Source organism: Oryzias latipes, chromosome 16, assembly GCF_053564925.1.
Source record: "Oryzias latipes strain Hd-rR chromosome 16, Olatipes_Hd-rR_3.1".
In the NCBI taxonomy this organism is placed as follows: domain Eukaryota; kingdom Metazoa; phylum Chordata; class Actinopteri; order Beloniformes; family Adrianichthyidae; genus Oryzias; species Oryzias latipes.
In genome coordinates, this window is record NC_136252.1 from 8,409,232 (window position 1) to 8,430,199 (window position 20,968).

The 20,968-nt window shown below is 45.9% G+C and overlaps 2 protein-coding genes across 6 annotated transcripts in view; one reads left to right on the forward strand and one right to left on the reverse strand.

Moving 5' to 3' along the window:
* The window catches only part of si:dkey-122a22.2 (uncharacterized), a 103,309-nt gene that overhangs the window by 61,176 nt on the left and 21,165 nt on the right, over positions 1–20,968 (forward strand). For 3 of the 4 annotated variants that reach the window (XM_078933878.1, XM_078933879.1, XM_004077631.5), the window contains exons 9-11: positions 894–976; positions 1,056–1,152; positions 1,256–1,415. In XM_078933878.1, the coding sequence (XP_078790004.1) occupies positions 894–976; positions 1,056–1,152; positions 1,256–1,415 (340 nt within the window). Of the gene's footprint in view, positions 1–893; positions 977–1,055; positions 1,153–1,255; positions 1,416–10,820; positions 10,868–20,968 lie in introns of those variants that run through there. The other variant, XM_078933876.1, reaches the window with a different exon arrangement.
* Positions 1,732–20,968, reverse strand: part of zfpm2a (zinc finger protein, FOG family member 2a) — a 117,657-nt gene continuing 98,420 nt past the window's right edge. For both annotated transcript variants that reach the window (XM_011484912.4, XM_011484913.4), the window contains exons 6-8: positions 6,313–6,519; positions 5,653–5,880; positions 1,732–5,331 (exon numbers count right to left, since the gene is read on the reverse strand). In XM_011484912.4, the coding sequence (XP_011483214.2) occupies positions 2,792–5,331; positions 5,653–5,880; positions 6,313–6,519 (2,975 nt within the window). In that variant the 3' untranslated portion in view covers positions 1,732–2,791. The remainder of the gene's footprint in view (positions 5,332–5,652; positions 5,881–6,312; positions 6,520–20,968) is intronic.

The following is a 20,968-nucleotide window of genomic DNA, read 5'->3' on the forward strand; positions in this document are numbered from 1 at the left end:
CATGGGTTTTTGCCAGATCACATGTTACGTTCTTATTCGGGATTGTTGGTCCAGAATGTGATCTGGATTCAGAATATGACATACGATCAAAGACCCACTCCAATGAAAATGGGGTTTTTGATGTTTTTAACATGTTCTTGTAGCATGTTAGGCTGGAAGTGTGAGGCGCTGTAGGCTAGCAAGAAGGCATGTAAACAGATGGATGATGGGAAATGGGGCCGGGCTTACCCCGCGCCAACAGTTCTGTCTGCAAGTCGGAGGCAAATCTCTGATAGACTCCTGCTGCTCTGCAGAAGCTATGTCGTAGAAAACAACCCAGGTTTTTTGGATTATGGCTAAAAAAGGCGTGTTCATTATTGAAAGACCACTGGGAATGATTTTACTAAAGATCAAATATGACTTTCAAGTAAATACTAGTCTAAGTCTGAGTTATGGAATCTGTTTTGGGGCAAATTATTGTATTTTACTCTTTTTCAATAAAACTGATCTTAAAATTAACAGTTTTATTTTATCTGTACACATAAGTTGTTGTTTTTTTTAAAGTTTTGCATCTATCACCTGTTTCCCTTTTTAACTCTGTCAATCAAGAAAACCACGTCTGAAAAATGATGAATCCACTGAAGCTTCAGAAAAGTCACCTTGTCTGCTTAAGCCACGTGTTTAACCTCAGGAGAGTTCAGGGGTCATGGGGTTTGTTGAGCAAAACTACAGAGTTTGATCCATTCAATGAGTGCATGAAGGAAGGGGGTACTAGAAGAAACAATAATGAGACGAGAAGAGTGGAAAAGCGACACCAGAGGAGAACACGAATGGATGAGTGTGGATGCCAACTAACATTTAGTGGTTGTTGCCTTAAATAATAAAAAAGATCCTCCTGTTTCCCTTTCTGACAGAAGTACCTCCTGAGTAACCCCGTCCACCAAAGCAGTGCTGTAGACGAGCATTACTTCATGAATGAAAGTGCTGCTCAAGTGAGGTGCGCCTGAAGACATCCCTGCACATTTATTGGAAACAGGCGTCAGTGTTTCACTTTGACCCGCTGTCTTGTTTTAAAGGGACATCACAAAGTTTAAGCCTCTTTCTAGTATGATATCCGTCAGCGTGCTGACGGGGGATTTATTCGACCAACAAATGCCGGAACATCTAAACCAGGTGAGTGTTTAATGTGACGCATAACTTCCTGCTGCTTTATGAAGTCTAGAAAAATGGCCAAACAATGCTCCAATAACCCCCCCAACCCCTCCTACATCACCAGATGGTAGCTAAACTTCAAACAAGGTTTCTAAAGGAGTCCTACCCATCAGCCAATCACATTCACATAAAAGGAGCAGACAGGCGAATGATCTACAAGAAGCCATCTGCCATCAGCCAGCACCTGAAGAGGCTGGTCAACCAGCGACAAGCCAGACAGCAGAGTGAGTGACCAGTGGCCAAAAAAAAACGCAGCAGAAGCTGAATGATGAATATGTTCTAAACAGTCCGAAAATTTGTTTGAGACATTTCTGAACAGCTTCTTGATTAAAAAGCTGAAATATCTAATTGTGTCTTCATATTTTTCAAGGCCCAGAATGTTTTTCCATTAAATGTTAAAGCTGCAAACACAACTGGTCACTGAAAATGTTTGTTTGATTGAACTGATTGGGCCATAAATGGGCCTCCGTCGAATCGCAGACGCCGAACGCATCAGTGTGCCGCTGACCCAAGTGTGCAAAAAAGAACAAAGACCACCGGTTTATCCTGAGGATTTAAGTTTAATTATGACACCACATCAAAATAAAAATTTCCAACAGATCTGGAATTGAATTCCATCCATATACATGCATAGCAACAACGTTTTAAGAAACATTTTCTCCCATAATCAGGACATTGGAATGATCATTTTACATCAGTATTCCCACTGACCTCCCACCCAACTTGTTCATCCGCAATAAACTTAATTCTTGTAGAGATTCACCCCTCCCCCCTCCCCCTTCGGGGGTTACAAATAATTATATGCACACTCCCCATTTCATAATACTGCCTCAGTAATGTTCCCTCATTTACAAAGTATTGCATTGAGAGCAAATTTCAAAAAGGGAGAACAAAGTGTATCATCAAACAGAAATACGAGTACTATACAAGAATGTCGTCATCCTCATGAAAACATCCACATCTGATGAAGAAAAGAGACACAGACAAACAGCCACAGATGTATGCAAAGCCATGGATACATATGCCAAAATGTGAAATGCAGGGCCGGGCCTGGGAACCCCCCCCCCCCCCCCCCCCAGACGGTGACTTGTAAGGCTGTCGAGTCATCAGGAGCAATCTGCAAGAGACATTTTGAACATATAGAGAAACTGATACAGCAAATAAGAATACACAAGTGTCTCAGTAGCTATTTTTGTGTCTAAAATGCTTCTCGTTTTTGTATTGTCTATTGTTTCGTTGAGCCTACGTTACAGTGTAAACAATGTGTGCTACACAAGAATGACTATACAATAACATTACAAACAACTCTGATATAAATTTCATTTTGAATTTAAATTAAGATCACTACTCCTATTAATACTGATTGTAAAATAAATTAAAGTGAACGTGGCACCAATGTTCTTCTTGATTTTTTTGTTTTTGTTTTTTAAACCAATGCTTTTTGCATTTTAAAGTCTGAAAACGATGAAAGAAGAAGCTTCTCTTGATTGTCCACAAGCAGCGTTCAGCACTGCGTGATGCACTATTTTAGACACAACAGTGTACCCAAACAAAGGAGGAAAAAGGAGCAAAAGTCAGGAGGAACGTTCTGAGAAGGGTCTTATTTCACATGCTCCGCAGCGTGTGATGAACAGTAAAACTTCTTATGAGTAATAAAGTTTGATAGGTTGTTGAACTGGATGTCACAGAGGCGGCAGTATTTGCCGCTTCCAGAGCCGTTCACTCCTTTGATTGCAGCGGGGGCCGCCTCCTCGCTGGGGGACTTGGAGGAAGGGGACATGTTCTCGTTGGAGTCGGCCTGGTTTTCCATGGCCCACGTGGGCGAGGGATTGGAGGGTTGGGTGTCCGGCTGGGGCTGGTTCTCCTGCTGTGGTGCAGCGGTGCCTGAGCGCTCGTCCGGTTTGTGCCCCCCGTTGACAATGACCATGCCCCGGTTCTTAGGTAGCAAAGGTAGGGGTTCTTTGCCAGGGTGGGGGCAGCCGTTTGGAGCTGTCTGTGGTGTCTGCTCTCTGGTCGTTCCAGTCTTTCCAGCTCCTCCTCCCCCATTAACGCTGGGCTCCGGCTCGCCCGCCTCTCCCTGCCCCGCTGGAGCCCCAGACACATAATCAGTCGGCTTTATTCCGAAATATGGTGATATTTGCTCGGGACCTTTCATCTTCTTTATTGCTCCGGGATAAAGGCAGTGGGGCAGAAACATGTTCTTGTTTTCTTCTTTTGAAGGGACGATCTGGGGCTCTGTGAAAGGTTTGAGTCCAGGTACAGGCCCCAGGTGAGGAGGGAACATTCCCCCATTCTGCACTGTCACCTTCCCATTGCCATTCTTTTCACATTTGCCAGGGCTCTTGTAGCCGTCATCGGGGTTGTTGTTGCCGTCACTCTTCACATCTGGAAAGGCAGTAGCCTCCAGGTTGCCGCTCTCACCCTGCTGCTGCTGCTGTTGGGGTTGTTGCTGTTGAGCAACGGCGGCAGCAGCAGCAGCCGCTGTCGCAGGGCAAAAGTTCTGTTTGTGTGCCAGGTAGTTTTCCACTTTGTTAAAACTTATTTTGCACACTGCACATTCGTGATAGTCCAAAAGTCTTTTTGGAGAGCTACACGTCTTGTCAGGGACTGGCGAACATTTTTTGCTGAGATCAATGGGTGCATCCAGCTCCTGCTGTTCCACTGTGTTGCATTTAGGGGCCAGAATAGACTTAGTGACAGTCAGGGAGGCCTCCAGGTGTTTGGGCACCATACCTGGGAAGATATCACAGCGGGGTTGAAAACGGTCAGCAAGGCTCTCCACGGCCTCCTGAGACGTACAAGGGTTCATGGGAGGAACTCCAAGGAAACCCGGTTGACCCATGGGGGGCCTCTGGTGGTCCTGATCAGGGAGGCACATCTCGTACATCTTCCTGCGCTTGCGGGTCCTCATGGTTCTCTGCACAGAGGGCACCTTGTTGTTAGACATGCGTTTCATGGGGGGGTCGTGGCGCGTGGCGCAGTAGTACTGCTTGTGGACCATGTACGTTTCGTGACGACTAAAGGTGATATTGCAGGCGTCGCAAGTTGTCTTGGTTGGATCATTTTCTGCATCCCCCAAACCTGTAGTGGGGCTTTTCCCCTCCATTTGCTTGCCGTTGAGCCTGTCCTCAGTCCCGGTGGGGGTCGAGCCCTTCTTCACCTGACCTGAGAGGTCCTTCTCGGGCCCTTTGGCGCCAGCGTTGATCATGTCCAGCATGTTGGAACTGAGGCAAGCTGACTGCATGAGGTGGCTGTCGGCCTCTGCGGGGTGGCAGCCAGCCAGCATGCTGACCGAAGTGTGACCGCTGTTGGGGCTTACAGCCTCTGACACCTTATCTGCGAGGGCGGAAAAGTCGGGGGACTTTGTCATGTGTTGCCAGCGACTGTTGCAATAATGCTTTTTGTGGACCAAGTAGTTGTCCAGGTTGCTGAAGGTGATATTGCATTCAAAACAGGTTGCTCCTTTGGGCATGAGAGGACTATAGATGACAGGGGGGTAGCTGTTTCCTCCATGGCGCAGCCTCCGGTGCACCAGCTCTGACATTTTAGCCAAAATCTCTGAAGCCTGTGGGACAACAGAAATGTCTTGGGAGAAAGCAAACTGAGACAAGAATGGCCCCATGGGAAATGTAGGCATGTTATGCTGCACGGGGGAGGAGGCCAGTCTGGGGCTGGAGGGCTCAGACTTGATCCTGGTGTAGGAGAAACTGGCTTTGCTGCCTGGGTGGGCCTCACCCTTCTGCGCAGACAGCAGGGGCTTCTTCTCAGCCTTGTCAGTCTCCCCGTCGGTGCTGGTCTCTTTGCTGAGGGCTCCTTTGGGACTTCCCATCAGAGCGTCCTTCCTGTTGGCCAGCTCGGCGCGGGGCTGCTGCTGCTGGAGGCTGTCCTCCGGCCCCCTGGGGGAATGCTCGGTGCCGTCGCCTTCCCTGTGAAGTTTGCTGCCGTGCCCATGTAAGTCCTGATGCTGTAAGAGTTCCCTGTGGCTCTGGAAGCTGATATGGCAGTGATTGCATCTGAAGGCCGCCTGTGACAGGTGAGACATGATGTGATGCTGGAATGTAATAAGAGAATCCGCCGTGTAGTTACAGATTGTGCATTTCAAGCTAGTGCCAGGAGGGAGGCTCTCTTCCATTTTGACACCTGTGAGGGAGATAAAAGGGAGAAATGCTCAGAATCTTGCCTCCCACTTCTCCTTTAGAGTTAACTGTAGAAACCATCACACACTCATGCATTATGCCAGGCTCCAATACATCTCTTTTTGCTCAAGGATAAACTGACAGCTGTGCTAGCTGACAGCGAGATAGGTATATTTCTCTGAATTGATGGCTGTTTTCCCCAGTGTGTGTGAAAAAAACAACAGATTGTGTGTGAATATCTGAAGCATTTTTTCCCCTTTCAAACTGAAAGATGCCATGTTTGAGACACCCAAAGTCTGCTGTTTTGGGAAACTTTGCTACTCACCACTGTGGGAGGTGCTCAGGTGCATTTCCAGGGCTCTGGCTCCAGAGAAGCTCTTATTGCACTGTGGAAAGGGACAGATGCTGGGACTCTGGTGGGGTCCACTGTCACTGTCCTCCACCACCGTCTCCGGCTCTCTCTGCCGTCCGCTGCAGTAGTACATGAGATGTGCCTGCAGGTTCCTTTCACTCCGAAACCAGATCCCGCATGCCTTACAGGGAAAGATGTCCTCTGGAAAGACACGGAAGTGGACAAAAAGACATCACAAAAAGTTTTTTTCCCTTCTGTACTTGGACAGTTCTGACTTTTAAGGCCTGTGTAAAGGCTTTTCCACTAAATCCTCAGCTGCAGTGTGTTGCTGCCCCTTCTCAAGGGCAAACAAGAACACTGGACCATCTGCTTACAGAAGCCTCACTGTTGAGCTGAACCCAGATAGCCCTCACTAAGCACACAAACACACTATTTGCTCCAGCCGTGTATTTTGCAATTAACACGTTGGTTGGAGCCTCAGTGTGTTGACCCCAAACTTGAAGGTCGATGGTTCTTATCTCCAGCGCAGAGACTCATCTGGGTTAATCTACGCCCGCCGGAGACGCTGCCTCTCGTCGAGCAGGCACCTCGCGCTGAAAGCGGACCTGCGTTTGTGCGTGTCCGGACACTCACTGTTAACGATGGCGGTGGGGAGGATGGAAGCCATGGCGGCCTGCTGAGGCAGGAGCTGGATGCTGTCCAGCAGCCGGGCGGGGTACATGCCCTCGCTCAGAGACATGTGGTTCACCGCCTGCAGGCGCGAGTCAAAGTCCACCGCAAACGCCACCAGCTCCTCGCCCTCCATCATGTTCTTGGTGGTGGTGCACCACAGTTGTCCTCCTGGATGAGGCAAGGAGAGAAAAGAATACAGGTGCTTTCTGAGTGCTGGACACACAAGACATTTCCCAAAGAGTCAGAATCCCCAAAACAAGTTTCATAAAAGTAAAACCTGGGCAAAAATAATTCATTTTGTTTTAGGAACGACATCCGTGTGCTTCTACACTGATGCTCTTTTTGCAATGACATGTCTGTGGAAATAGCCTGAGCTCCATATACCTATTATTATTATTTATTTATTGGTAGCAAAGTAGCATGTTTGTTATGCAACAAATTCCATTCCATCACATAACTCTTTCCTTTCCTTCTATTCTACTGTCGGTTCTGTTTGCATCCACCTGATCTCAAGTAAACTGCAGCACAGAGAGCTGCCGTCAGCTTTAACCCCGACAGGTCCTCTACAATGTCAGATTGTTGTGTTTTGGGGATTAAGCATTCCTCTGAAATCTTCTGAACATATTCATTAAGGCAGAGCGGGTGGGGGGGGGGGGGCACAGGAGGAAGGAGGGGGTAAAGGGAGAGGCAGAAGGTTTTAGCTCAGATAATATTTATCTCAGCCCATGACAGGCTTTTCAACTGCACTTCATTTTCCATTGAAGAGATTAAAGTTTTTAATAGGACTATTTACAGAAATCTGGCGAGGACGATAACAACAAACTATGATATGATTGCACTAAACAGCAGAATTAGAACATTGTTTCTCTGGGAAAGCTGGACAATTAATTAAAGCACGCTGTTGGCCTTCAGAGATGTGCAAACAAACGCGCAGCGAGTTTGAGGCCCGGCTGACGTGGGATGGAGAGAATCCTGAGGAGAGGTGAAGCCAGAGGGACGCTGCCGCACACGTGAAGAAGCACGGATGAGACATGTTTACACACAATCTGTGAATTTTCAGACTTTCCTGCAGACGTGATAATGAGGCTCCAAATGAAAACAAAATGTCTGGTTCTTAGAAATGACCATACTTTAGTGTTCCTTCATGAAAGAAAGAGTTTTAAATGAATCGCCTGATGGAAAAAGTTTCATATTTCTGATTAGAACGTTTCCTGTGGGATAAAATTAGAGCTGCATAAACGTGTGGAAGGAGTGGAATGTCATTAAAATATGCTATCTTTCTCAGTCCCGTTTGTCTGCGGACTTGCTGCCTGTCGGGGTGTGTGTGCACCTGCGCGGGTGCGTGCACGTCAGCTCGACTTTAAAGAGCACTGCCTATCTGTCGGCTGATCTGCCGTGACGAGACGCACACTTCAGGCCGCTCCACTTCATCGTTTTGATTCTGTCATACCACACTGCCTGAAGAGACCCTTTGAATTTTTATCTCCTAATTAAAATAACAAAACTCCTCTTCACTGTCTGCCCGAGTTGCCATCAAGGTAGATACAAACTGCCACCGACAATGGCTAGGAATATATCGCAGTCACAGCCACAAAAGTTCTTCTCTCCTCTGGAAGGATCTCTTCCTGCAGTTCAGACACACTCGGCTCACAATGAGAATAATGAACAACAGCTTGGCGCATCGATAAGAATCTGTGTAGTTTGGATCCCTAATCAAAGATACTGCATGCACTCCTCAGCTCAGATTATGTGGAGTCTGATGAAAATATTTGACTGCTTTTTGACAGCAAACTAGGAACTCTCGTATTGCATCTTTTTAGCCAAGAAAACCATAGATCCATCTGCAGAAGTGAGGTGTGGGACTGGATGTCCCAGATCCTCTGACAAAACACTGTTGCAGCAGTCTGCTTGTTACAGTCGCTCGCCCTCCCAACACAGCCCAGTGTGGTGTCCAGGCTGCAGGGTTATCGTCCACACTGCACTTTTCCTGCCATCACAACGAGAACCAGCTTTGCTGCAGGAGTCACAGCAACGTCATCTTTTAAATAATGCAAGTGGATTCTTTGCACAGCTCAAGCCTTATGAGCAACACGTCCTCTTTATTCACCTATGGAGACGCTTGGCGCCCGGACGGAGGCGCCAGCTGGGCATCAGGCACAACCAAATATCCCATGAAGGAGTTCTTCAGCGTCATTTGTCATGGCTATTTGCCTCTGACAGCCTTTTCATGGCAGATGATTTAATCTGATAAATGCAGGTGAGCTTCCCATGACAGTGGCATGATGGGCATGAATGAGAACGAGGGGGGGGGGGTGTCAGGAGGCAGGGTGCAGGGCCAGGATTGCTAAACTGTAAAACTGGGGAAGAGGCTGGGGAAAGTGCAGAGTGTGATTTGCACTTGTTTGCCTGCAAACTGTCGACAGAGTGAGCTGCCTTTGTGCAGTGGCCAATGCAGTTGGAATGAAGTCTATTGTTTAAATCCTCCTGCAGAGCACCTGATAAAAGAATAAAGAACTATGACATATTCTAAAAACAATGGAGGAATTAAAAGGAGACAATAGGCCAGCTGCCTCATTAAAACAATCAAAAACGGCATCCTGTACGTAGTCCAGATAATTAAAAAGCATTGCTTCCTACCGTCTCTTAATACCATATCCACCAGCTCAATGAGGCCTTGAGACTATGGCTCTGCTGGCTGAATGCCCTCTTCCCTCTCTTCTCTTTGATTAATGGTTCATTTGAACATGTAGTTGAAGATGAACATATGAAGGAATTCATGAAACAAAATTATAATGCAAACTCACTCCCCCACCATAAATACTCATAAACTAATCAAACGTCTCAGGATGAATCGCAGGAACCAGGCGCGTGTCTCCTCCCCTTTGCCTAAAGCCCCGAGAGATTTCAAAGTGCAGGCATCACAGGGCATTTTTTAATTTTCTCACTTTAAACTGACTTTATGAGAAAATGCATGTGTACAGTATCTGAGTTTGTACGGGGGAGGCTGTCAGAATAAAGTATGAGATACTCCAGCAGTTTTTTTTATTTATTTTTCTGCTCCCTGCAAAACCACAACCGTATCTTAATGAAGCTGCAAACAAATCTCTCATGCCTCATGCAAAAAAAAAAAAAAAAAAAAAAGCAGAGAGACAACAAAGAAGCAGAAATAACAGAAGGGCCCGGATAATTAAACTGGCCTGAAGACAGGTATTCAAATGTTGGTGTGTAAACAGCACAACTCTTTAATAGTTCAGCTGTAAAATGCGTAGTTAAGCACATCAGCACTTGCCTCTCCCATCTGTCCAAACACATTACCGTTGCAGAGGCCGTTACGGCTCCCGAGTGCAGTCTCTCTGCACCGCAGTCGCATATTATGAGGTTAAATGGGGCATCTGGGGACACTAACAGTGGCCCCTTGGCATGCTTTGAATGCACCGCAGGGTCTTCTAAACCTCCATGAGAAAGCATGAGATTGCATTTGTGGAGGGAAAAAAAAAGTCCAAAAACTTATTTTTTCAAGCTTCACTTTACATAGACTTCTTTTTTTTTAATAAGTGGTGGTCTTAATTGTGAAGTGTGGCCAGCGGTGCCTTAAGCCACAAAGAGGGTTGTAATTAAAGACCTCTACTCTCCTTGTCTTCAAATCAGCTCCAGCTCCTCCTGGTCAAATGGGAACAAGCTGCTCGCACCTCCGAATATCAAGTAGCTGCACGCTGTTAACAGCCACACTAGCTTCCTTAACAAAGTCTGATCACCTGACGCGACCAGCAGCTCCTTCTTGTGAAAATATGAGTCATGGAAGAAGAGTGTATGATCACCTGCATCAGAGCATGACGACGGCTCTGCTGGTGCAACAGGAGGAGGAACTCCTCCTCCTGAATGGCTGTGAATGTTTCTGGATCATCATAGAAACATTAGGATGAGTCACAGCTGTCAGACCCTCAGTCCTGAAAGGAAAACGCTGACGTACACTCAAGCAGGAGCATCATCCGAAGGGTCAAACAAGCCTGTTATTACTGACGCTACACTACACTAGAATTAGCTGACTCTACTGTTATTTCACCAAAGCTCTAACACACACTGCCTTCCTCTCCTTCTCCGTCTCATTCTTTGTCTCGGCCACTAGGAGGCACTCTTCTCATGCTCAAGCTGCCAGGATGCAGTTGCCTTGAACGTGGCAGAGCAGCAAACACCAGCCTGCAAGTGCATTTCTGCAGGGAGGTGCAGAAGGTTCTGGGCTCAGATGAAAGCTTTTTGACCTCATTTCCCCTGATCGCTGCATGTAAAAAACAATGAGAATGTAAAACACTTTTCCTAAAATTTAGCTTTATTTCAGTTGTTCAAAGGGATCAAACTGTTTTAGGAATTAAAAAAAGTAAGAACTGTCTTCATTTGGACTTTTGTGGTTGGGACCTGGCTCCTGCCTTCTCTCATTTCCAGGCTAAATTTAGGATGGGGCGTCTTTGCAGATGCAGTGGGTGCAGAGAGCTCGTGGCCTTGAGCAAATGGCACGCAGGTCAGGATCCACCAATGAAAAAAGTCCTCCCAGGGGAGCCCGCTGCTCTACGGTGTGTAATCAGAGGCAACAAAGACATTAAACACCAGCCTCGCTGGATGAATCTCATCCAACTCGTTTTTGGAATAAACCAAAGCAAAAGACTGATTCAGCAAATGTTTCTCTGACTGAAAATGAAATGTTTTTCTTTCAATTAAAGCCGTTTCTCTGGCTGGTCTCTGGAGGTTTTTTCTGCAGTGTGAGAGCGAGGCTGGCAGTGAGGGGGGGGGCTGCCTGCTAATGCTGTTGTAATCATTCTGAAGGGGGAAGAAAACAGAAATGCGAATTAGCAGCTATTTTTGCTCCATTAGGATCCAGTGGAAGCCCAAGTATTCCAGCTACTAATGAGTTTATTTTGGGTCAGATGGGGACTGAGTTACACTTTACACATTAGCTGATCAGGGAGGGGTTCTAAGCAGCAGAGATGTGCGTTGATTACATATTTTAATTTCGTCAATCAAATGAGGATCTCCCCGCAGACAGCGAATAAGAGGAACATTTAGCGATTCCCGTAGAGTTTGCAGATCTGTGAAACGCCACATTCCTCCGGTGTGGAGCTGCTGTGCCTCATTAGAAGCCTCCGTCAGCTCCTCCCTCTCCTCACTGAAGTGGAGGAGACTAATAAAGGAAAGCCCTGCCCGGCTCCTCTCTCCTCTCCCTGCTTTATTTGGACAGGTTTGTCCCTCTGAGCACTCTATTAGCTCCCCTCTCTGCGGGCAGTGCTGCCGGTGTCCTGGTTGTGGCCAGTCGACATGTGTTTACCGTGGCCCCCGCTGCGGCGGCAGGCTGGTTGGGGGCCCGTCCTGACCAAGCCCTGCTAATGGGACCAGCAGACCCCTCGTGACAGAACAGAGTGGCGAGCCCTGCCCCCTCCCTGGCCTCCAGCTGTGGCCCCATGGCCCGTGTCCCCTTCCCATCGTGCTTCGCTGGATGGGAGCAGGTGAACGGCGTGGAGCCAATGGCGGAGGGCTGGGTTCTTCTGAGAGAGAGCAGCGCCGCGCGCCTCAGTGGTTCCTCCAACATGGCTCCAGCCCTGCACCACATGGGCTGGCTGGCGAGTCTGTGGGTGTGTGTCCTGGGCGTGTATGTGTGTGTTTGGGGCGTGTGCTGAATGCCAGCCCTAATGCAAATGCACGCCGTTTAAAGATGGGAGGCTCTCTCCTCCTCACTCTCCCCTCTTTTGGAAAGGTTTATTTTCGCCTTCTGGTGCTGGCGTTTATTTTCTTCCTCTCCAGAAGGACAGCGAGCCAGAGAGATGCACCTGTCATCCATTTTGGATTTCAGAAATCAGTGATCTAGTCCCGAGGAATGGAACAGATGAAGTTTTGCGCAGCGCTTTCTGAAAATGTGCTTTGTTTGAAAAATGAAACAGATTAGAAACACACTCGCAGGTGCATCATCCCAGCATGCCCTCTGCCTCTGCACCCTTGTAGCTCTGCATATTGCTGAAAGTATGCGCTAATTAAATGTTCTGTGGGTCTGCAGGAGAAATAAATAATCTGCAGCTAAAATGCCTAATTGCATTTGTCACTTTGTGTCTCTGTGGCTGGTGCATCGGGAGCACAGCCGCTGCCCCTTCCTCATTGCCATTCTGTCGTCCTGGCAAGCCCCCGCGGTGCCCCAGGTATCACCACGCGGCCATCTGGAGCCGACATCTGTCTCTCTATTGATCACAAGGGTTTAGCACTTGATCAAACAGACTGCGACAGGAAATTGCTCTCTTCCCCGCAGAAAAGGCCAATCGCCTGTGCGAGGGTAATAGAGTGGAACTGAGATGTGGCGGCGGCGCGCTGGGCAGGCGGGCACAGCCAGGCGGGCGTCACCACGTCACCAGCGGGTACCGTGTTTCCAGCCTTTCTCCCAAAGATACACCAACAGCAGTTCCTCCGAATACTCCAAGAGAATATTGTCAATGTGTTCATTTGACAAAAAATATTTACATAAATGTTAGAAATGGCAGGAAATCAAACAAAGCTCGTGTCTGTGGGTAAAAAAAAAAGGCAACTTTATAATTAACTACAGAGCTGTCAGCTTTCATGATAATTAAACAGGGAAGGGATTCAAACAGTGAGAAATCTTTCCAAACAATGCGTGTTGAACATGTAGCTGAGCGTGCAGGTTTTAAGGTTTCACCAGTGAGAAATCCTTGACAAGACTGTATCCCCAGTGGAGTTCAGCTCAGTATTAGCGCCCGAGGTGAGCAGCTCCTGAATGTGTGTTCCAGCGTGTTAGCCGAGGCCGAGGTCCACATGGAAAATTCGCCTTCTCCCCGCTCGGGCATGCTTTCCAGGCACTCGCTGTAACAACATGTTTAGCAAGTATGGACAATTTGATACTGAAGGTGACATTTATTCTGCATTGTGGAAAATATTTAATTGTTCCTGCAGAGAGCGAGATATGTTTCCCCTTGCCTACAGTGCTGGGATTGTCCTTTGGAATTTGATGCAAATTTAGGATGAAGCAACTAATTCCTTCCTCACACCCCTGTAAGCCCCCTTTCTACACCCCCCACCCCCCCCTCTGCCAGCCTCCATCCTCACTAGACGCTGGGATTCTGATTAATCGTGTGACCGCCCCTCGCTTTGCATTTTACACAATCTCACGGCGCCATGGATGTGTGAGGTGTTTCGCCACTTTTGGCAAGCTGAAAAGATGTAGCCCAAGGAAGAACAAGTCGAAAGTACGAGAGAAAAAAATATGACCAGGGGACTTGATAAAAAATTATCAGCCAGTGTGTTTTCCTGTTTGGTTTTAATCTACATTTAATTAAATTCTTATCTGCTGTGTGCTTATGGCTGCGTTTGAATGGCGAGGCTGCATTCATTATGAATGGTAAAATTGAACTCAGTACATTGTGTGTGGCCCAATAAAGAAACAAGACTCCTATTGGAGTGCATGCACAAGCTCCGACAGACATGCGGAAAAAATAAGTCAATTAAGATCCCTCTTTAAATTACTGCTGTATCAAAACAAGGGGCGGGAGCCCGCTCCATAATAGAATCCTGACAGCACAGCTGACTCTTCTTAATATACGTCCCATTTGATGCAGCCAATTGCATTAGCCTGTTTATGGAATACACACAGTTGATGCCCACAAGATTTACTGCTCTGTCCTGATAGTTCATAGCCCACTGAGGTGGAAGAAAAAAAGTTGAATCTAGAGGTCAAATGAAAAATGGCGCCGGCAGTGTAATAAGAGTTCCTCGTAAAGATGCAGCCGCTTTATCTGAGCGTCGGGGGCCAACAGTAAAGGTCAACAGCAGGAGATGCAGACAATATGTGGCCCTCGGCAGATACACAAGAGTTAAATCCAAGGCAGGGAAAGAAAGAGAGAGAAAAAAAGAGGTCAATTCAGCCCAAAAGTTGTAATTCTATTCACAAAAGACACGGCTTCAAACAAGCGGACGGCACTTTAGAAGCAAAGAACAATATCCCATAGGCCACACCCACAAAAACGCTGAAAAAGCCTCTGAGCTGATGCGACAAAGTTGGGCCCCGTAAAATCCCTAAATCTTGCCTTTTGCTTATTCGGAGCAGCGTGTGGGGGAGCTCCCTGCTGCCTGCCGTGTTTACAGAGCCGCTCTCATCTCTAGGCCTCGCTCATCCACCGCACTGACACACAGTGTCGACATGATTAGGGGTCTGCCTTTTGCATAGGGGCTGCGTGTGTGCGCGGGGAAGGCTGGAGGATCAGCAGATGAGTGACTCTGGTGCATCGGAGAGGGATCACAGCAGATAATCGCTCGGAACTGCCGCGCCGTGCCTCTCAGATCTGGTCTTTAAAATAATGTTCGGCGCCGAGTCTCTCCAAAGCTTTTTTTTTTCGCAGGTTATCTTCCGCATTTTGTGTTTGCTGTTTAAATCCTAACAGGACACGAGCAGCAAGGGGGAGCAAATATGTCTGGAGTCGGAGGAAGCGGAGTGGAAATGTTATTGCGAGGGGTGAAGATTAGCTGTAGCAGGGGCGAGGAGAGATGAGACTCCTCTCTATTTGAATAGCTTTCATTTGTGGAGAAAAACTTGGAATGTTTGAATTTGACCTTGGGAGTCCGGATTCCTGTCAGAAGCAGCAAATCGGAAAGCTTGTTGCAGCAGCAGCAGCAGCAGCAGCAGCAGCAGCATCATCCGAAAGCATTCACTCAAACAGGAGACAAACACCAAATCTACGTGAGGACGTTTAAACACAGATCAGCACATGCAGCCAGACACAGCCAACACAACTCCACATAAATTCCACTATCATAAATATTGCTATCACAACAGCAGAGTCGTCATAAAGCACTGCTGCCCATGTCTGGGACTATAAACCTCTGGCGTTACTCATCAGAAATAAACACACATACACAATTTACTGCACTAGATTCCCCCTTTGTTTATCTTTTAAATAAGCACACTTTATCACCCTCCTGCATAAGCAAATTGCATGCAGTGTGTGTTGTTTTAACATGCGATACGCTGTCCACAAGATTCATTTCTCCCGACAAATTCAATTGTCTTTGCAATATCCTGCTGCCATGCAGGCATCAGGCCCCATCACCTGTTCGTTATCACTGGCCGTCCTGTTTGGGAGCTCTTGAAACGGTGCCATGGCATTGACTCGCAGTTAACAGCAGGTCTCTGAACTTCTCATGGTTGATGGCGGAGGCTCGAAAATTACGCTAAAAACCAATTAACATCACAAAGGGCGCTTAAGCGGACAGACGACACCTGCAACCTTCATTTGCACATGCTAAGGCAGGAATACCTGTGTTTTTATTTTGGCAGATAACGCCAGCATTTTTCAGGCCCTCTTTTGAATATTCATTTTGCTGCGGTTGGCGTCAGATTTAGCTCCTCCATCCATTTTACAATGCGCTGTGGAAAAAAAAAGAAAAAACCACAAGGCCAAAAATAATAATTGTCAAAACAAAGTCCTGGCACGGCTTCTGAAGCTTCGTTTTTCTCTTCTCTGAGTTTAAAAATGCACCGGAAATAACACTTCCGTTTTCCTAATTTCTATTTGAATGCAAAACCCTTCCACGCGGCGGACACGGACCTCCGCTTCCTGGTCCGAATAACAAAGCGCTGCCTGTCAGTCGGAGACACTCTGCTAGCTGGCTGAACTAAGCTGGTTTAGACTGATGAGTCTTCGGCAGCCTCGGCTTCCAGAGGCCAGACTCTGGAGTCTTTCTTCACCCTGCTTCCCGGCCTGTGTTTCCACTGAAGACGGTCACAATCCAGCCAGCAACCGTCTCTTTGCTATAAAGTTCTGGCTTTGGCGGGACGGTAATGCACTCACACCTCATTACAGAGCCACATTACGGACTACAGCAGTAATACGGCTTTAATCTTCTCCAAATCGTTATAAATGTCAAGCCGGGGCCAGGGACTTCCCAGTCTACTGCACCAGTGGCTTAGCCCGCCATCCCGTCTTTTTCCGTATTAGCTGCAGCCAGAGCATTACACTCGCTGCCAGATCCCCTGAAACTTTCCACCCTTTTGTTCCAACGTTCAATACGCCATTAACATACTCTTTGAAATGGGGCCTTTCTCCCCCTCCCGCAAAAAAAAGCTCCAAACAACAAAATATGAAAACATTTGATACCCCCTCCCTGCCACATCCCCCGTCGAACCTCCCCCTTCTTTCCCGTCGCCTCCTCCTAATGAGACGCAACATGCCTGTCTCTCCACTGAAGGATCCCGACTTTCTGTGTGATAGAGAGACTGCGGCTGTTTATTAATAATGAATTTGGATGTTTGCGCGTGGAACGTTATCAGCACGCACACAATCCCACCAATAGTTTGCCCTGATGGGGAAGCTGGGTTCCTCATTAGCAGAACATATTTAATCCAGAAGTTTCTTATCAAATGTCACACCTGCATCTCTAAATGGCATTTTCACATTCATTCGCCTGTATTTGGGAGATGAGGCTCCAAGGTGCTTTACAGAGATTAAGAAGGAGAGGGAGTGCAAGCTTATTTTATCATTTAGCGGGTCTGGAAGGAATCCAAGGAGTTTTTGTCTTGTCGTTGTAATTAGAAAGCCTTTTAAGTGATAAGACCTGCATAGGAATATGAATATGTAGCGATCAGGCCAGTAGAACCCCACCACCACCAACACCACAAACCCATCCTCCCCATCCCTGTGCCTCTCCTCCTGCCTTTCTCCTTTCTTTGCTTTTTTAAGTTGTTGAGTTCTGCTTTTTTTTTTGTTCTGCGTACAGCAAGGATTAACTCAGGGGCTTCAGAAGTTTTAATGAAAGACTTGAAAGTACACGCTTTTTCTTGTTTCTCACAGTTTCTTCCCTTGTGCAGGAGTACACATGGGTGCCGTTTTTAGTTTTTTAAGCAAAAAGATAAACTTTTGTTTTCAGCTAAATGAAAAAAAACCTTTGCCATTTTCTAAGACATAATTTCTGCAGAGCAGCACAAGTTCATTCCAAATTAGCTTCTGTCGGCTCAGAGCAATCCCACCCCTCTCCCCCTCCCCGTTGCTGCCATGAGATCTGTTTCCATTCTCGCCTACTAGTTTACAGCCTCTCACAACCCCAACCTAACATTACCGGTGCAACAAAAATGGTGGGAATATTTGAGCCTTCCAGCCGTGCAGTTTATAGTCAAATACCAGCTTTTACAAACAGCATCTTTTCATCTGCTCCTGATTTACAGCGATTTGAATGCGTAAATTCTCAGACATGCAATTTTAAGCTTAATTTTCTTGTTACATGTGCTCCATCATGAAAAAAATGCAGCAAGAACATGTTAAAAACGCCAAAAGAACTTTTTATTAGAGTGGGTCTTTAAGGAAACATATTGAAAATATTGTTTTAAATATAATAATGATAAAGAAAATAATCATTTTCTGGAGCTTCAACCAAATGCAGCTTAATTTGAAATTTGATGTAGAACGTACTGTTTTAAGGACTTTAGTCTGATATGATGTCAGATGTTAACAAACTATGGTTTACTAGTGGGAGTCCGTTCAAATGAATCTCGTACTGTCAAAAAAAAAAGCACAAAGAAAAATACTTTTTTCCATAAATCCACTGCGGTATTAAAATCTACTGTGAAGCTACACCGTGAAAAGAAAGAATGACCTCAAAAATACATTTTCAAAATGAAGTTCAACATTTCCTGGAGAAAAAAATAAGGAAGAAAGGCAAAGAAAAGAGCCAAAGGTGTTTAACATTTCCTGTTACAATGCTCCTCTCCAGCTGTAGAAAAATGAAGCAGGTCTCTCAGTAGTGGCATTTAGTCCCTGTGTGTACCCAGAAACGCTGCTGCTAACCATCAGCCCCAGAGATAAGTGCAAAACTGAGAAGTATTGATCCATTAATAGTGGTTCACTCTTTGACTCTGACACCTTCACCCTGCAGACATAATGTCATAGCCTCTTATCCTTTCCTCTTAACACAACCTGCCTATCTCCCGCAAGCTGTCACCTCTAGTAATACGCTTCTCAAAAGCCCCCCTAAATCACTGAAATCGTTGCACTTTTGGACATTATTTATTTCCCCACCTCTTAAAAGTGAAACACGATTTACGGCTGGTGAAAGGTTGAGGTTCTTTTCCTTTTTTCTGCTTGGCTCCCCTTCCTGCATGATCCACTGGATCCACTAGTGTTTTCTGTTGAGATAATTCGATTTCTATCACTGCAGGAGCATCTTTGCAATTACTGCTAGGCCTGTGTAATTGTGTTGGCTTACGCTGCATGACAAATACCAGAGGAGCTAGACCCTGCACAGTCATGGATGCTGCTTTAGACGGTTTCATTAACGGAAAGCGTCAGCGTGCATCGCTGCAGTGTCACACTTATGCAGGTATGAATGAAGTCAAATACAGCCTCATTACTCTCAAGTAAATATTTATTCGCAGGATTTAAAACAAAACAAAACATTTTTCTGAAGTTTGGAGGACCAGACGGTGGGAGTGACGATTTGTGAGGAATGAATCCAGATTCATTACAGAAGTCTGTAATAGATCAAATGTTTTCCACACATTTTTTGATCAATATCTCAAAAGGCAGCCACGGGAGACACTTGGCCATCGTGGACGGAAGCCAGACTTTGACATTATATGCAAATTCCTGTTTATTAGATCCTGCCTTGGTTAAAGCCTGTGAAGCCCACAGCAACTTCCAAGCAAGGTTTATGCACAAGGGTTTCTAATTAGCTCTCTGAGGGCTGCATTTAGTGCGCCACTTCCCACAATAGCCGTTCGGAAGTTGAACACCAACTTGAGGGCCTCCATATGTTGCCCAGGAGGCTTCAGAGACTATCTGATCCTGCATGTTCACATTAGGAGACACTGTGTTCATTCCTAAAAGCAGCTTTATATTCTTTCAATCTAGCTGCCAAATCAGTAAAAGGTGGTTGTCTCCAGTTAAGCATGTTTCTACATGTTCTCGCCGTTCTGTGAGAGGAGTCATTAAAGTTTTAGGTAGCTTTACAGTTTTGGGCAAGACAAGTGGCTTCAGAACAAACCGAGTCTAAGACATCAAAGAAAAGTCTGTTTATATCGAGATTTTAGTTTAGATTACAAAAATCCCTTTTTTTCAACCACGTGCAAAAAAAGTTTGGATTTCACTGCAGAAAGTCCAAAGAAAGTGCAGCACTGAAAAGACAGATCACAGAACTGCTTGTAAATATCGATCTAATCTGCTTGATTTCCTTAGATTTTGTTCACTCTTATCTTTGTAATAAAAATGAACAATATTTGATCGCATTTCTAATACAAAAAAAATGAATTGTAGATCTGAAACCCGTACGTTTAAAGCTGCAGACGCATCATGACACGTTTAAAGGGTCAGAAAATAATTCTTAATCTCTTGAAACATTTTTATTTTTCCTTAAAAAAATAAAAAATGAAAACCCCAAAGAGAACTGATGATAGAAGCGTGTGTCTTTTTGTTTCACAGAGGAGATTTTATCATATAATGATAATTATATGTTCATGGTAAATATCCCTTCATCACAAATGTAACAATAAAAAAAGCATAAAAAAGCCAACAAAAGTGATTTACATATGCTGCTCCAATATAACAGCTGATTGATAAACAGCTGCAATGAATTGTGACTGGTCTACTTTTTTCCTCCAGAAATACTGGTTCAGTGTTTCCTTTAGAAACAGACACAATTTAGCATCAGCAATCCTTTTTTTCAGACCTTCTGAGAATGTGACAGGTTGATATCACGGTTCCAGCGTAGATCCATCCAGGTCATCTCATGCAGTCTTGAATCCAGTAAGAAAAGGGTTTAACAGGGCTGGGTCTTCCTCTGGGCCATAGTCATCTGCCTGTACTTCAGGTTATGTTTCAAAGCTCAGATGATCTTATATCTTTCCTTCAAAAGCTGATTTTCAGCAAAGAAAGCCCCGACTCCCCCTCCCTCTGCTCTTTCTCTTCTGATGTGCCATCTCCGTTTCCTTCCATTCAGTCTCAATCTGAGCGCGTTCTGCTTTTGACCCCGGCGGCACAGAAAAGAAAAGGAGACGGAGGAGAAAAATAGACATGCCTCATTAACTGAGGCACCACACTGACTTTTTCAGCTCATTGTTTCATGCACCTTATCCATCCCTTCATTTGAAACCCAGAATAAATGAGAGCGATAACAATCGTGCACGTGCCATTAGACACAAATAAAGTGGTTAATGCAGAAACGGGCGAAGATGGAGCTCAGATCCGATTCTGATCCATAAACCAGAAGGCAGATTGTTGTAAAATGGCAGCTAGACCGTGCAAATTGGGTGCCGACATCATGGGGCTGCGCTCCTACAAAATTTGCATGTGTTTTTTTTTTTTCTTTCCGTCTTTCTGATCCCAACCTCCTGAGAAATAGGAGAAAAAAAAAGGCACTATAGGGAAGCGCTCATTCCTTTGAAGTAATACTTTAGTGGCCCTGATGCCGCCATTACCTTCAAAATGTATTTGCTTTTCATTCATAGGTTGGATTGGGACATTTGAAACAATTTCCCTATTGAGACTAGCGGCATCACCTGCTAAATTACAGCCCTGAATAAACAGAGAAAAAAAGGGGATGGGGACTCGATAAGAAAATGCCGTGTTTGCTCAAGTTGAGGCTACTG